At 39.5% G+C, this 18,217-nt stretch overlaps 1 protein-coding gene across 3 annotated transcripts in view; it reads right to left on the bottom strand.

Moving 5' to 3' along the window:
- Positions 1–10,137: 10,137 nt before the first annotated feature.
- Positions 10,138–18,217, bottom strand: part of LOC137024660 (tripartite motif-containing protein 16-like) — a 43,598-nt gene continuing 35,518 nt past the window's right edge. For all 3 annotated transcript variants that reach the window (XM_067392455.1, XM_067392456.1, XM_067392457.1), the window contains one exon: positions 10,138–10,949. In XM_067392455.1, the coding sequence (XP_067248556.1) occupies positions 10,282–10,949 (668 nt within the window). In that variant the 3' untranslated portion in view covers positions 10,138–10,281. The remainder of the gene's footprint in view (positions 10,950–18,217) is intronic.

Genomic DNA, 18,217 nt, shown 5'->3' with positions numbered 1-18,217 from the left:
TAAAAAAACTGAAAAATCTTTAATTTCTACATCAGAGGCCTCCTAAAACAATATCTGAGAGATCAAAAAAATTGCTCATTTTTGGGCTAAAACAAAAAACATTAAACAGATACATGTATACCTTTAGGTATTTCTCTTTTAAGACTTGGTAGATTGCTGCACAGGTTTCAGGAACAAATTGCTGAATTGTGGACATTCCCACCCGGAATTGGTAAGAAAGGCTCTTGAAGCTTTCTCCTGCAAAGATTACAAACACATAACTCCACTATTAATTTTCCACACCTTTTACAGAGTCAAATCTAACACTTTTAATGCATTTGTACTACACTACATTAAAGCAAATATTTTTTTTATCAGTTATTAAAGACATTGTGCTACAAACAACCATAATAATGTTTTATACATTGTGTCTTTTTAAAGTAGGCTACAACTGGATACAAAATAATAAAATTCTTTTCACTTTTATAATGCTTCATAATACACCAAAATAAACACAACTGAAAAGGTGTTTTAATGAAATGTTCAAACAACGAATAACCTTACCTGTTGCCAAGAACCGTAGTGTAATCATCAGACGTTCCCCCACGGAGATACAATCCCGGTAGTTCGTGTTTGTTCTCTGTATGATTGGACTAATAAGTTCTTTTAACATGTGAAATTGAGTGGGAAAAAGCCGAGCGAAATTTTTAAAACCACAAGTTTCCTGTAACTCGAGCTCTCGACACAGGTTCGGGAAAGCACCTTGGGCCTGTCTCTGGAGTATCCATGGTTTCACCCATTTAGTGCGCTTTCTCCGTATTTTTCTCATCCGCTTCTTCTTTTCCTCTTCCACAAGCAAAAGACCAAGGGCTGACAAAGCCAGTGCCATTTGCAACGTGTCGGACATTTTTGAAATAACACGAATCCGTATGTGATGAGCGAGAACTGGTTTTTCATGCACCTTTGTTTATGTTTTGTATCCCTGTAGCTCTTCCGGTCTCCCTAGCAACGAACCATAGCAACGAACACAAACTACTGCCACCTGCTGGCATGGAAAGGCATTTCATCTCACGCAGGCGCAGAACGGACGTGCTATTTGGCCGTCGGCTGTCGAACGTCGGCTTGGTGTGTCAGGGCAACTTTGGACCCAGACGCTGCCGACGCCAGCCGACGCCAGCCGACCCCGCAGTCTGCTTTCGTCGCCACTAGTTCGTCGCCGTCGGCTTGGTGTGTTCCGGCCTTAACAATTGTCTGTAATCTATTCAAAAACCAGAAAGTAAAGTTTTGTCTGAAAGCTCTATACATTCAACAATATTACTGACTGCAGCCATCCGACCCGAACCCCACTATGTTTTCAATCGGTACATCTGCATCGGTGATTAACTTCATCATCTCGGTGTAAAGCCTTTCTGCAGTGGCCCTTCTCAGCAGCAAACTGTCTGTGTTGGTCTGAATAGATCTGCACCAGTTTCCAGAAACGGGTCTGAATCCTGTTCGCCCTCATCGAAAAAACGAACAACGACACAAAGCGTTTTTACATTCCCGATGTCTGTTGACTCAATCAAAATGCTGAATTTTTTCCTATTCAGGATTTCAGTTAGACCCTCAAAGTAACCGCCGACAATGACATGCTTGGTTATAGCAGTTTTCTTTGTGTGACCAAGGCTCATGTGCTAAGCTGTTTTCGAATCTTTGAATATATCTTTTAAGACGTTGACCAAATGATCCGAGGTCCTCAATGCTATGTTGTACTCTGCCATGAACCCTTTATCTCTGCATTTTTCACTGCTGTATCTAGCTGTTCGACGGTTTCTGTAGCAAATGGGCTATGGACCTTTGAGCTGGGACTAGATTTTTCTTTTTGTCTTGATGTTTCTTTGTGCAGTCTGGGTTGCCAAAATCCAATTGTAATCGCATGAGGGTATTGCAATATTGGCATTAAACTTTACCTTATGTAAACACAATACTTCAATCAAACCAATGTGATTAAGCTCATAATCCTAGTACTGTGTTCGCATTTAACTGTGTGGTGTACACCAATTTTAATAGTGCAAAGAACGCGATGGCAGCGCAGGAAAACCTGACGTTTATCACAGTGCCGAATAAAATCCCTTGCGTCCATAAAAATGTTGTTATGATACAGACGGCACGGAGGCAGAGGTAAAAGCAAGTATGGTGGTTTATTTGAGAAACAGCAATGAGCAGGTGAGTAAATGGAAGATGGAGAATTCAAATGAGATGATAGAGGTTTGATACTGTCCTTGTGATTGCAGATGGAGGTAGAAGTCGAGGAGATGGAGAATGGCTGACGAGGAACACTCACACACACGGAAGGAGGAACACAGGAGGGGAACTGGAGACAACGGAGCGATAGGGATCGCTGGTAGCAGGTAAGTAGCAGGTTGAGTCCTTGAGGTTCGCATACATGAGTCTGTACTACAAACGAGACCGGACAACTGGTGTGTGTGTGAGTGTGGGTTAAATAGTGCTGGTGATTAAGTGGCTGATGATGTGCAGGTGGCGATGATTAGTATTCCGGGGATTGGGTGCGTGGGTATTGACGGGAGGTGGAGCCTGACGTGTCTGTGACAAATGTATTTTGAATTTGATTTGAGTAGATTAAAAAAATGCCTGGTAGCATGCATATTGTATGCCTATCTGGTATAACCATCCCAGCCAGCAATGACACGTGGGGCTCAGATGGGTTAACTACGGGTTCCATGGGTACTGTGTGGGCATGGGCTTTGGCTGGGTGAAATCAGCGGGTCCCATGTAGGTTTTGTAGTACGAGTCCCAAATAGGAAGCCCATATGAGCTGATTACATGGGCCCCATAAGCGACAGGCATGGGCCAAGTGGGCATGGGTTTGATCTGGGAACACATATATGGGTCTTGCATGGCATATTTATGGGCCAAGTGGGCATGGGTTTGAACTGGGAACACATATATGGGTCTTGAATGGCATATTTATGGGCCAAATGGACATGGGTTTGAACTGGGAATGCACATATGGGTCTTGAATGGCATATTTATGGGCCAAGTGGACATGGGTTTGAACTGGGAATGCACATATGGGTCCTGCATAGAAATTTTATGGGCCAAGTGGACATGGTTTTGAACTGGGAAAACATATATGGGTCTTGCATGATATATTTATGGGCCAAGTTGGCATGGGTTTGAACTGGGAACACATATATGGGTCTTGCATGACATATTTATGGGCCAAGTGGCCATGGGTTTGGGTGATTGGTTCAGGTCCAGCAATATTATGTAATGCTCATCTACAAACAAGCATCAAAATTAAAATAAAATAAAATAAAATAAGCTTAACTTAGGATATCAAGGGGAGCCTTATCATTCAAGCTCCTCTTGGCAAAGCAAAATCTGCTCGTCACAACATGGCAGACAGAGCATCATTCTGCTTGCTTTGATGCTGGACAGGACAAGAGGAAAAAAGAAAAAAAGAAAAAAAAAGACTTGCAGGAGGCCTCATCATCAATCTGTCTGCCACTTCTGTGTTGTTTGATGTCCTTGGACCAAGGAGTAGCATGTGTTTCTATCAAGGTGTAGCTCATACACCAACAATGACTGATGTGTTGGCTGTAAAAGGTACAGTAGATCTGTTTGGTTAGGCTATCTGAAGATCTTCAGGATGCATTGACATATACATGGTTTATGGTTTAAGACGGTAAAGGGAGGAGCTGAGATAGTTAAATAAGTAGGCCTGTAAGGACAGAGGCCCTTTCAATTTAAGTAAAAGAATAAAGCTGCAGAAAGCCTTCCGACAGTGCATGGAGCATTCACATAAACACTTTCATTGGTGAAGTGACCCAGATTGGGACAGATTTATGGGGATAAGTGTAAAGGAGACAGCATTGCTACTGCTTGCATTTGAATATTTACAATATTTATATTGTATGAATATTTTGCTAACTTAACATAAGTTGCTTATAACATATAGTTGCCTGTAGAATGTTGGGTAAATCCCTCCCTGATGCCTCATAGGACCCATTTTGCTACCCAATTGGCTTTTGGTCAGTTTGCACATCCATCTACCATGCCGGATACCCAGATTCAAGACCCGCTTGGGGAGTGGTTTCTGGTATCAGAGGTGGAAGTCATTAATTACAAATACTCAGATTACTGTAATTAAGTAGTTTTTTGGAGTACTTGTACTTTTATGAGCAGATTTTCAAGCCTGTACTTTTACTTGTAATATTCATTAATCCATGTAATCTACTAAATTACTTTTAAAATCATAGTTGAGTACTGAGTACAATTTTAATTCATATCCAAACCTTTTATCTGCATTTTTGTAGCCAGTAAGGTGATTTGATAGCAAACAAGCCGATGAAAACCAGGTCATGAGGACGGAAAACAAAACAAAACAAAACAAAAAAAGGACGTTAATGATTGATCTTTCATTGATTCTGAATGAAGAATTTAACCAGTTAAAAATGTATTCATGGATATTTAATCAATAGTCGTGGCTCCTCATGTAATTTAGTTTTTTGTCTGCCGGAGACATTTGCTTAATAAGGAAATAAAAACTTAAATGAGAAAAAAATGAGGGAAAAACACTTGTTTTGCATCTTATCAATTATTAATGATTAATAGATTGTTGGCATGTTAACTTCTGGTAAAGGAAAACACACAATTTCCAGCCCTAGTCTGGAGAAGTGACGGTGACATCAGTGGTTAAAAGTAACTAATACTCTGAATATTTTCTTTTTAGTTTTTTTTTAGTTTTAAAAAAAAAAAAAAAAAATTTTTTATTTTTTTTATACAAACTGTACTTTTACTTGAGTATTTCTCTAACACCAGTACTTTTACTCGTAATTGAGTAATATTTTAGCAATGCACTTAATTGTACTTGACTACAGATTTTCAGTACTCTCCACCACTGCCTGTTATGCACAACAACACCTAATTAGGCTCATTCATAATGAAGCCAGCGAAGCAATTAAGTCGTTTGTTAATTCTCTCACATAACCTTTAATTTACGAATTTTACTGTATTAAATTGTTATTTGGTCAGGCAGTTCGGACATCTCTGGGGCCTGTATGCAAAGGCCATGTTTCGCACTCAAAACGTTAACAGTCCATTCGGAATCGGAAAGCAAGCTGGCTGTGACTTGGAGGTGAAGTGCATATTTCTTCCGACCAACGCCGAATTTCCATAAAATTAAGGGAAGTTGAAATATTATGTTGCCATAAAAATAACACTGCAGATTGTACAGTAGTCTGTATTTTTGGTTTGTGCTGTTTAATCTGATGTAGAATCTAACCAAAAGGAAAAACAGCGGGTTTGGTTTAGCTATAGGGCTGGACAATAATTCAGTATCAATATATCACAATATACTTTTATTCAATAACGGTGATATGATATAAAATATATTCATCATTATTTCACTTCAAATTCATCTGAGTCAATATCAGATTCAGAGTTTGGTTCCGTCCCGAACCCTTCCTCATGCTTTAAACATAAAAACATATTGCACATATTGCATAACACATACAACATATTGCACTGTCCCCACCTTTTGCTCTAAGAATAAATTGGAACAAATCAAATCAAACTAAATGTGTAAGCAAACAGTCTCAAATGTTTTGGGCTTGTAAACATCATAATGTCGGTCTCCCCGGTCTCCCCGGTCTCCCTGTGCATCTTGCTGGCTTCTATCGTTAGTTGTAGTGTTGCAGTTACAACTGCACTAGCAGCTAATACAAAATGAAGGATAAATATTGACTAAGGTTGAATTTTGTTTGCTTGCATAACCCAAAGAGCAAATATAGCTGCAGATATCTTATTATAAAAATATAAGAATTATTAAAACTCGTAAAATATTCTGACAAAGGAGCTAAATAAATGATAATTGTATAATAATAATATAATTACCTACATTTTAAGTATATGAAAGTAAAACAAGCACAGCCAATTTGATGGAGCTGAATTAATACCAGCCTTATGACTCCCAGGAACATCTGAGTGGTTTGGCATCATGAGCATCAACCGTGATGTTCCTGGGATAAGGTTTTAATTTAAATTGTTAAAGATTATGTTTGTTGTTCAATGTATTATATAATGAGTGTATTTTGTATTGTATTTTTGGAGGTTTTTTTTCAGAGATTTTTTTTAAATATATTTTTTAGTTTACCGTATGTATTTTTGTTGTTCAATTTAATATATTTCTTGCAGTTCAAAGCATCAAGTGTCTTGTATTTATCTTGTACTTACATTCATTCTTCGTTTTTAATTTTTCTTAGATTGTTTCCTTAAATGAATGGTTGGGCTTACCTTGCATGAATTGCCCAGTTAGGACCAACATAAGATCCTTACAGAGCCCACTTTAAGCCCATATGGGCATTCACGGTTGAATCCTGGTGCAAACCCACTTTAAACCCCTTTAGGCAGGTGGGGCCCAAATGGGTCTGACACAAATTGCCCGGTTAAGACCCACATAAGACCCTTACAGATCCCACTTAAAACCCACCTGGGCATCCACGGCTGGCCCCCATGTGGATCCCGGGTGCAAGCCCACTTTAAACCCCTTCAGACTGGTGGGCCCCAAATGGGTTTGGCATGAATTGCCCAGTTAAGACCCACATAAGACCCTTACAGATCCCACTTAAAACCCATCTGGGCATCCACGGCTGGCCCCCATGTGGATCCCGGTTGCAAACCCACTTTAAACCACTTTGGGCAGGTGGGGCCCAAATGGGTCTGACATGAATTGCCCAATTAAGACCCATGCAGTACCCTTACAGGTCCCACTTTTAGTACGTCTGGGCTTCCACGGCTTGCCCCAATGTGGATCCCGGGTGCAAGCCCATAATGGGGCCCACATTTGCCGCCCATGAAGCCCTCATCTGGGCCCCACATGTCATTGCTGGCTGGGCTGGTGACATTTTTTTTGCTGCAAGGCTTTCACGGTGAAGAAAACAGTGGGTCCATTTAGCTTCTGGGGCACGATCAAGTATCTGCCTGACGACACCGTGATGCCTGCCTGTCATTGACGCTGCGCCATCGCTGCACACCCCAACACAGTTCTGCCAGTCTAGGCCGTTCTCTTTGTAGTAGTTATCCATGCAGCAGAAACATTCCTGAGCCGTAGTCCGTGTGAGCTCTCCACAAAACAGTATGTATTTGTGCAAACTACTGTCCCAACGATAGCGAACAAAAACCAGTAGCAGTGCAGCATTTGTGACGTCAGTAGACTTGTCTAGTTGCAAAGAGAAAAATGGGCTCCTTTTTATTCTTTCTAGCAACTGATGCTGTATGTCTGTGGCCATGTCCGCAATACGGTGACTAACAGTGTCGTTTGAAAGTGGGATGGGTAGTAGCTTTTTTGCAGCAGCCTCTCCGATCATCTCACAGCACATATCTACAGCGGCAGGTAAAACCAACTCCTCCGCTATCGTGAATTCTTTCTTAGTCTGTGCCACTCATCTGGCTACAAGGTAGCTGGATTTCACAGCGCATTTAGAACATGGTTTTATCATGTCAGGATACTTTCTAGATCAGGACAAGCAGCATGAACCACTGAACAAAGAAACTCCAACAATTCTGACATTTACAGTAATGATGTGATTCATCTGGACTGATTTCAGAGTTCAGCTTAGATTTCCTTCTTTCATATCTAACATATTTCTGAGTTATCTGGAATGAACTGATGATGATTGACTCAATCCTTGTTGTTTTTATCTTTTCTCAGAGTTGTCAGAGTATCAGATCTGTAAATCCTGTTCAGGAGGAGGTTTATTTAAAATAAACTGGATTAGATTAGAATAATTGTGCTCAAACTTTCACTGATCAAGAGTTTATTGTTTATATATTTTACATTTATTAATAAATTGACATTTTATTTATCAATTTACTAAATTATTTTTTTTAAATAGTATTTGATTTTTTTTTTTAAATGTTTTAAATGAGCAAGTGTTGTAAATCTGTTTTGAAGTAAGATGTTTTTCAAATAAAGGTTTCAGAGTCTTGTCCTCAAAGTCCTCAAAATGTGTGTATTTTTATTGTACTTACCCTGAAACTACATTAAACAAGAGTTTATTTCCTCTGTATTTAAAACTTGGAATGGTTTTAGTTTCACTTGCCTTGAAAAGAAGCCCAAACTAAAACAGCTGCACTTTTGCTATGAAAAAAAAAAATGAGTGTATAAATGCACTGATATTAACTCCATAATTTAAAAAAGCCTTTATGAATTGGTCCACGATTATTACAAAAATCTACACAGTGTATGTTCTTGCTAAATTGCTCCCAAATGTAAGATTGTTACTTAGCATAGTGAATATGAATATGTACCCCTTAAAATACACAGTAAAATCCCCAGAGTTAACCCTCTGGAGTCTGAGGCTGATTTGGGGCCTGGAGAAGTTTTGACATGCCCTGACATTTGTGCTTTTTCAGTTGTTCATAAACATATTAATGGAAAAAGTGTCATTACACTGTATTCAGCACAAACTAGGCTACAATAATATGTGAGGAACATGTATGTACATGTTTGTATTTTTGAAGGAATAACATTTATGCGTGGTTATTGAAAAAACAAAAAACTTAAGTCACTGAAATAAGGCCAAAAAAAGTATAGTAAATCTGTGTTTACAATACTTTAGGGTATTGGAGGTTGTAGACTAGAGTTTTTGCTTCAAAATTATGTAAAAATTATGCTGCCTACTCCTTCATATAAAACAATATATTGATTTAGTTTTTGTAAGACACTTTTTGCCAAGAAACACAGTATGTGTGGAGGCGTGAATCACCACTGAAAATGGGCCATTCTCACCTGAGAAGACAAAAGAATTGGATAGTAATGAGCTGAAATTACTTGCATATTAATGAGGCATTTCAGTCAGGTAGGCTGTGAAAAAAACCTTCTGTGATGTCTCAAGCTCATCATGATATATGAAACATACAGAAAAATATTATTACAATATAAAGTAATGGTTTTATATTATACTTTAAAATATAATGTATTTCTGTGATGCAAAGAGTCTGAATATAGGCTTTTAGTTTAAAAGCATGCACATTTGGAGAAATATTGGATTCTCATATGCTTATGTAAATTTTCTATACAGAGGAGTTATATTTATTTAATATTCATTGTCATTACTATGAGCGCTGGTGTTTTCAATTCATACTTGAAGTCGGAGGGCGCTCTCTGTGCATTTTTAGTCCACAAATTCATCTAAAAGAAGAAGAGGCTATTCCATGAATGGAGTTTCCAATTCATACTGCAGCCGGAGGGCGCTAAAGAAACAAAAACTCATCTAAAATTCATCTATAGAAGAAAAGAAAACAGGAACTAACTGCATGTCTTCTAGAGCTCACTAACCATGACTTTTACATCCAGATAAACACTTTTCAAGACAATACATACACGATTGAGACGATGAATGCATGTATTGCCTCTGAATTTGCGTCTGAATAGCGCTGGCTCCGTGGGCGTGGCCGAATTAGCGAATAATGAGCTGAATCACGGACTTCTGACATGGCTCTCTTTTCATACAGATTACATAAACACAGAAGGTTTGTTTTCAATTTGACTTACATGATTTATAACCTGACATCTTAACGTTTTTTTAGACATAAGTGTAATTTTTCTGTGATTAGTATTCACTAAGTTACAGTTCATTTTCTGAGAACTATCAGATTGGACTTCGTTCAGAGGGAGACGAGAAATCACGCATCATGTTAGTTTTCTTTATTTTACAAAAAGCACAACATTGTGTTTTTACTCTGAGTGTATACAAATAAAAGAAGATATTCTATAGTTTCAATTGATATATTACTTATGTCTCTATGACAAAAATTTTGTATTTTAAGTCTGTTTTGCTGCAATGTGAAAAAAAACCTGCAAAACGCGCCGGCGCGTTTTCAGACCTCAGAGAGTTCAATCAAATGCTCGGAGTACATACGGTCCCTCTCTAAATAGTGTTAAAGTAACACTGAAGCAGAGTTAAAGTTAATGAGATAATTAAGCAATTAATAAGGCTGTGACTGAAGTCACATGTAGTTCTTGTGTTTCTCTTTTCTTCAGTGATTCTGCTTGTTAACAGCAGGTGTTCATCACTAATGCACAATCATCACTTAATTAATTGCTTAATTATCTCATTAACTTTAACTCTGCTTTAGTGTTATTTTAGAACTATTTAGAGAGGGACCATATGTACTCTGTGCAGAGTTGATTTAACTTTTTCTGTGTACTTATTGTAATAAGCATTCTTATTTAGCATTTATATCATGAGCTCAAAGCATTATGTGTAGAATCTCTCTAGAGTCTGTTCTGATTCATCAACACAGTTTCACTGATGATCCAACATTATAAACCCCAAACCCAGGATAGAGCGGTTGAGTGAATGTGGTCTGGACTGTGTGGATGAGGATCATTGTGTCTCCAGAGACACTGTAGAAGGACAGAGTTCCTGCACTGTGATCCACATACACTCCTATTCTCCTGCTGCTGGGCTCTAAATCAGCATCATCATCATCATCATCATCAGCAGCAGCAGCAGCAGCATAATCATCGTCATCATCAGTAGCATCTTCATCATCATCTTCATCCTCATCCTCATCATATACTCCTATTCTACTGCTGATGGACTTTACAGGGAGTTTAGTCTCAATCTTATTGTGCCTGAATGAGTAACTGGAGGAAGAGCAGAACAAACTCCAGGACTGATCATTATATCCAAACCAACACTTATTATCCCCTCCCTTCCTCCTGATGCTCTTATATGACACTGATATTAATACACCAACACCACTCCACTCAATCTCCCAGTAACAGCGTCCAAACATACTCTCTCTACACAACACCTGAGGATTACATTCATCAAATCTGTCTGGATGATCAGGATATGGCTGAAGCTCTGTGCCAGTGCGTGTAATCACTCTATTCTTCTTAGACAGCCGGAGGCGTTTATTCACTGTGTTCAGATCCAGAGTGAGCTGATGGGAATCTGATGGAGATAAAACACATCACAATAAGGAATAATCAATCTGTCTGATATCCTGTGATATCCCATCATTATCATTATCAAACATTTTCTAAATGCCTTCCCTGAGTATAAATGTTAGTTATTATTCTGTTTATTGTAATTTGGCCTATTATTATAACATTGAATATTCAAATGTTTGGGGTCAGTACGATTCTTTTTAAAATAAACGGATACTTTAATTCAGCGAAGATCCATCAAGTTGATTCAACAATAAGTGTAACTAGATAAAAATTATTTTGTAGACAAACTTTAAGTTGGCTTGAAAGTTTAAAAATATGTTTTAGTTTTGTAGTTTTAAAAGATGGATAGATAAACTCAAAATGGTTGCTAAGGTGTTGTTATGTTTTGCTGAGGTTTGCTAGTAATATAACATTGCTAGCATGTTTTAAAGGGGACATATCACGAGAGCCACTCCCCCTCAGGTCATACTTAGGCTGTCAGTGACACAGTTCCACAGAAGGCCTACCAAGGCCACTCAAACGCTTCTGATACCCAGCTTCTTTAAAAAAAAAAAGGGGGGGTACCTTGTAGGAAATGTAGCCAAGGGGAACCCGAAGGAATCCTAGCCAGTCACTTGTCAGGGGAAGATATTCTTCCCTGATTGCCACCAGGGAGGCCGACCTGGTCTAGCAATGACCTAGTTTTGGCCAACAACCTGTCTGATCACAGAGTCTCAAGTCACATCTTCAGAGAAGATATCCAGTAAAAGTGAGTAATCCAGTAATCAACTCAGACCAGATCGCAGAGACAGGCATCCTGGCGGGGCCAGTTGCACCAGCTGTGCGCAAGTTACAACCTAGACCAGTTTTGACGTAAATGGCACTAAGTTACAACTTACGCACTACTAAATATTTTTGTGTTGCACCATTAAACTTAGTTGAAGCGTAACTCTACGTATACACTAAATATTTACAGAAGCCTCCTATCAGGAGTAACGGTTGGAATAAATAGCACACTGACTGAACTTCTTCAATAAGCTCTTGTTTTACCTGACAGACTTCATTCTTTACACATATGATGCTGCTGACATTTACACTCTTACATTTTAAGAAAGAGAACATTATATAATGGAAACTTATTTTTACTGTTAGCTATGTGAGGCAAAATAAGTCAGAATGAAGGATAAACTGAATTTCAACAACTTCTCTTCACATATTTGAAGGATCACTGAGGGTAAACGTCATATTATGCGACTACGCATTACTTTACGGAGACCTTACGAGCTACTAGCTACGTTCTGCCTTAAGAACAAATGGTGCAACCGAATAAATTACAGAGTTAGTTAAAAACTAGCTAGTAGTTACTATGCCACTAGTGTGGACTTTACGTTTCAATTTAAGAAAGAACTTACGAGCGGCTGGTGCAACCCTACCCTGGAGAGCGGGACTCAGCTTAGCGCTTTTTACCCTTACAAGTGAGGGAGTAAATTCTGCTCAATCCTAGGATCTACTCAGCGCTTGTTTATTTATGCACTGAGGAGGCTGTGCACTCTAATGAGACCCAAACAAGGGAGGCCTTATATATGTCAGATTTCAGGAAGGGAGCGAGGACTCAATTGCAGGAAAGGAAGGGCTTTATTAATAATACAAAATAAAAACAAAAACACAACAAAAACAACCCCGTGGGGGAAAACAGACTAGACTTGACTAGACTTGACTTGACTTGACTTGACTTGACTTGACAAAAGGAAACACATGGGAAGATACGACGACGAACCAGCACAGAACTTCTTCTTCTTCTGTGAATTTTATTGGCAGTTTGCAATGTTTGTGCATTACCGCCATCTACTGGACTGAGGTGTGATCACATTGGGTATTGAAGGAAGGAGAGAGGGAGAGAAAGAAGAAAAAAAGAAGGAAAAAAAAAAAAAAAAAAAACCTTCCCAGAGGATCAGAGCTCAAGCTTCAGCTGGCGCTGCGTGTTCAGCTCCTCCAGCTTCCACCTCAGCTCAGCCTCCAGAAGAAGATTAGTAATAAATAAAATAAATAATATAATAAAATAAAAATCAATAATAAAATATAACTCAATAAATAAATATAATAGGCTAAATTCTTCTTGCTAAATGTGTTTCTTTTAGGAACTCTATCACTGCTTTGGTAACTGCCTGTGTTTCAGGTAGACTCAACAGGTTGCTCAAAGTAACGGAATTCCTTGTTAACTTCTTAAATATTTCTCTCTCTTCAGAATACTGTCTACAAGTCAAAAGTACATGCTTCACGGTTTCTGTTTCTGTACAATATGGGCACATTCCTGTCTCATGTTTCCCTATTATATGTAGGCCGCTATTCAATCCTGTATGTCCCAACCTTAGCCTGGTTAACCAGATTTCCTCCTGTCTTGAGAGTGAACTGATCTTTTTAACAATTACATTCTGCTGAATACTATATAAATGTCTACCTTTTCCCTCCTTATCCCATTTATCTTGCCAGAGTTTATGAATACCATCTTTAATTATTGGTTTTAAATTCTGATTTGCTGAGAGGAATCTGTACTTCAACTTGTTCTGCTTTTACTGCTTCATTTGCCAACTCATCTGCTTTCTCATTGCCCTCAATACCTGTGTGTGCTGGAACCCAAGTGAAATGTAATATTATCTTCTGTTGAATTATCCTAAAAATCATCTGATGAACTTCATCCAAAAGATCCTGTCTGCATGCAGATTTCCCATTCTGGATACTAGTTAAGGAGGACATAGAGTCCGAACAAATAACAGATTTATGGCTTCACTTCTTCTACCCACTGTAATGCTACTATGATGGCCATCATCTCTGCAGAGAAGATTGAGAGGTGGTTTGAAGTTCTTTTTTGTATTTTGACATTATATTTAGGAATGTATACAGCCACCCCTGTTTTACCAGTAGATTCTTTGGATGCATCTGTAAATATTTGTACTGTGTCATCATACATTACTTCTAGATACTGCTGAACACTTTGATACATTCCTGTCTTGATTATATTTTTTGCTTCTAGATTAACTACAGGGTAGCAGAAAAGCCAGGGAGGAATTGCGCTCAAGTTAACAGTTTTGCTACAAGATATATTATTTATTCCCATATGATCTGCCTCTTTACTGCTATTCCATCCAAAACTACTATTCACATTGCGACCATATTCCCAGCATTCTTCTAACACCAATTTTGTAGGATGTGTATTTCCATGCCCTTGTAGATTTACCCAATATGCTAGAGAAAGTTTTAACCTTCTAAGATTTAGAGGCATCTCCCCTACTTCTACTTGCATCGCTGAGATAGGTGATGTTCGGAAGGCTCCGCTACACAGCCGGAGGGCTTTGGCCTGCACCCTGTCTAGTTCCGCTAATGTAGTTTTTGCTGCTGTTTTATATACTATACATCCATAGTCAAACACTGATCGGATTATTGCAATATAAATTCTTTTCAAAGAAGCGCCTGACGCCCCCCAGCTGTACCCTGTAAGACTCTTCAAAAGATTTATTGCTTTTTTACACTTGTCCACCATTCTCTGAACATGATTTTTAAAAGTAAGTTTACTATCAAACCACACACCAAGATATCTAAATTCATTGACCTGTTTGAGAGATTGTCCATATATCTTAAGATCTATTGTGGGTTTTACCCTTTTCTTAGAAAAACAGATGAATTGCGTTTTTTCCACTGAAATATGGAACCCCCATTTAAATGACCATTTTCCAACCTGACTAATTGCTGTTTGCATCCTTTGCTGTAAATTTTCAATATTCCGACCCCTTACCCACAATGCTCCATCATCTGCATATAATGCCCTGTTTATCCTTTGATTCACTCCATCAAACACATCATTAATCATTATATTAAACAGAATTGGACTACACACACTACCTTGTGGGGTGCCGTCCAGCACAGAACTGCAAACACAAGGAGAATAAATAGGAGAGCAAACAAGGCAGGAAACGAGGGAGGACAGGTGGGGCAAATCAACCAATAATGAGGTAACAAGGTGGGCGGGGTCAAGACAATAGACATGAGAGCACATGGCACAAGAAACATGTGACAAGCCATGTGCTCACACCAAACAAAACAAAGACACAAGCACATGGCCAATGAACACAAATCACAAGCCATGTGCTTACACAAGACGAGACATGAACACGTGACTATGAAAACTCATAAGCCACGTGTTCACACAAAACAAGACAACATGGGAGCACGCAGCCCGTGAAACACAGACTGCGTGCTAACACAACACAAGACAAAAACAACAACATGAAAGCACGCGGCAGATGGAATTCACCGTGTGCTACACAAAACATGAGACAAGAGCGCACGGCAAGTGAAAGTACACACAACCCGTGCGCTCACAATAAAGACAGGACAGGGAGCGCGAGTGTCCGAATCCCGACACGAAACCGAAACCAAACTAGACATGAGTGCCGGGATCATAAAACAGGGCACGCAGACGAGAGCGCACAGCTCGAGAACACTCGAGACCGTACGCTCACACAAAAACAGGACCAGAATGGGAGTGTCAGAGCTCTGTCACAAAACCAAGAAATAAACTAGACAGAAGTGACAGAACCCTGACAATATAGGCCTTCAACCACTGACCAGACTATGGGAGCTAAGTGCTATAAAGGACAACCCTCCAGCCGAGGGGAGTACTAAGCTCAACCTAACAGGTAGATCATACTGTAGTCACAAAATCATGAAGGCTCCTGGAGAACCTGCAACAATGGCTAATTCTACCCACTGTAGACAAATTCACCGCAGCCTTGTAAAGGACAGCCATGTGAAACTACATGCTTAATCTGCTGAGATATACCCAAATGTTGGGGATACGCTTACAGGACGGCCTGTGAAGGCCAAACGCTAAAGCAACTCAATTGCTGACAATGCAAGAGCCCACAAACATAGGAACTTGTTCTGATTGAAACCGAGATTAACTGCCAGATATGACTGTAGAGTGCCCACGTATCAGTCTACCTCAACATTCTCAGTAATCAGTAAAAACATTGTTTACTCTTTAAGAAAGAGGAGTACAAACTTACGCAATCATGTTCTGAAGGAGGTCCAAATGAGACCTGTGACTTCAGAATGACACAGCATGTAACAAGCTATTATGCTCTGAAGGAGGCCCAAATGAAGCCTTCTACTTCCAACAACACAAGTGTTGGCTTGTGGCAGTTGTACTAACTCTAAAGGGAGCTATCTATGAACCAAACTAACTAGTGAGGTTAAAATAAATAAACTCAACCTGAGATTTAACATTCCAACAGGCAGTATACTCAGTAAAAACAATTTTTACACTTAAAGCAAATGGAGTAGAACTAGTCACAGTAATCTGAAGGAGGCCAAAACATCGGCCTACTACTACGGAAGAGTTACTGGGCTCACATGGTGTAGGGCAGGAATCAGAACTAACAGTACTAAAGCATAAACAATCCTGAAAAACAGGGTTGTGTGCTACCCATCCTACCCTGAACAACACAGGGTGGGTCCTTCTCACCATAACAGAAACATCTGTACTGAACCCTTAAAGGTGCCCTAGATTCAAAAATTTAATTTACCTCGGCATAGTTGAATAATAAGAGTTCAGTACATGGAAATGACATACAGTGAGTCTCAAACTCCATTGTTTCCTCCTCCTTATATAAATCTTGTTTGTTTAAAAGACCTCCAAAGAACAGGCGAATCTCAACATAACACCGACGGTTACGTAACAGTCGGGATGTACGCCCCCAATATTTGCATATGCCAGCCCATGTTCAATGCATTACACAAGGGCAGAACATCTGGATCTGTGCACAGCTGAATCATCAGACTAGGTAAAGCAAGCAAGGACAATAGCGAAAAATGGCAGATGGAGCAATAATAACTGACATGATCATTGATAACATGATATTTTTAGTGATATTTGTAAATTGTCTTTCTAAATGTTTTGTTGCTAATGTACTGTTAAATGTGGTTAAAGTTACCATCGTTTATTACTGTATTCACGGAGACAAGAGAGCCGTCGCTATTTTCATTTTTAAACACTTGCAGTCTGTATAATGCATAAACACAACTTCATTCTTTATAAATCTCTCCAACAGTGTAGCATTAGCCCGTTAGCCACGGAGCACAGCCTTAAACTCATTCAACATCAAATGCAAACATTCAAAATAAATACTATACTCACAGGAATCGATGTATACATGATGAACACTTTGTAAAGATCCATTTTGAGGGTTATATTAGCTGTGCGAACTTTGTGTTTGCTGTTTAAGGCAGTTGAGAGCTCGCGGGGGCGGGGAAGTGGGAGATTTAAAGGGGCCGCACGCTTAATCGGTGCATATGTAATAATGGCTCAAAATAGGCAGTTAAAAAAATTAATTAAAAAAAATCTATGGGGTATTTTGAGCTGAAACTTCACAGACACGTTCAGGGGACACCTTAGACTTATATTACATATTTTAAGGAACAGGAGCTTTATGAAAAAAGCTACAACCATTTCACTCAAGCTTGAACAGGGGAGGAACAGGCTCAGGGGAAAAGACTAGAGTCAGAGTACCAGCTACATAGTTCTGGGGGAAATGGGGCCACAGCAACAATATAGTGTCTTATACACAGCTATAAGGGGCCTATCCACCTGAGACAACAGCACTAGGGAGACTTAGCAATAGTCTCCTACCCTAGCTACTATCTAATCTAGCACTTACACCATAAGGAAAGGGGATAACGGGCCTTGGCCAACTCTGTTGAGCAGACGGTCATCAGGTATCAGGCTCCAGTGGAGCCTCCCTGATACTAGCCCTAGAGTTTTAGATCTGCTACCAAGTAGTTGGCCCTTGAGCAGGCCACCTTGAAGGCGATCCTTAGTTAGTATTCTGACTCCCTAGAGTTATATCAGAGAGTAGGCTCTTTAAGAGCATCCCTGGTACTCGCATTGAGCTTGGTCAATACTCATCTTGGTTGAGTCCAGTGGGTACTGTGAGGTAGGGTACTGCGCTCCCAAGGTCTGATCGGAAGGTTGAAGGTCTCTCGTAAGACCTCCCTGGTAGGTCAGTATTTAAGGCCAAGGTACTCCTCTCTCTTGAGTGGGTCGTCATATACCTCGCCCCCTGAGTTGATCTTAACGGTTTAAGAGGTTCTTTTTAGTAAGAACTCCCTTGGTAGATCAGCTCCTGTTGGAACTGGAGGTATGTCTCTTATTGGGGACCCTATGTAGAGTATTCAGCCTCTAGAGTGCTTTATTTAAGAAGCGCTCTGTAGATCCTAGGTTGAGCAGAGTTACTC

The sequence above is a fragment of the Chanodichthys erythropterus genome, chromosome 8 (assembly GCF_024489055.1).
Source record: "Chanodichthys erythropterus isolate Z2021 chromosome 8, ASM2448905v1, whole genome shotgun sequence".
In the NCBI taxonomy this organism is placed as follows: domain Eukaryota; kingdom Metazoa; phylum Chordata; class Actinopteri; order Cypriniformes; family Xenocyprididae; genus Chanodichthys; species Chanodichthys erythropterus.
This window is presented reverse-complemented; position numbering and strand designations above follow the sequence as displayed.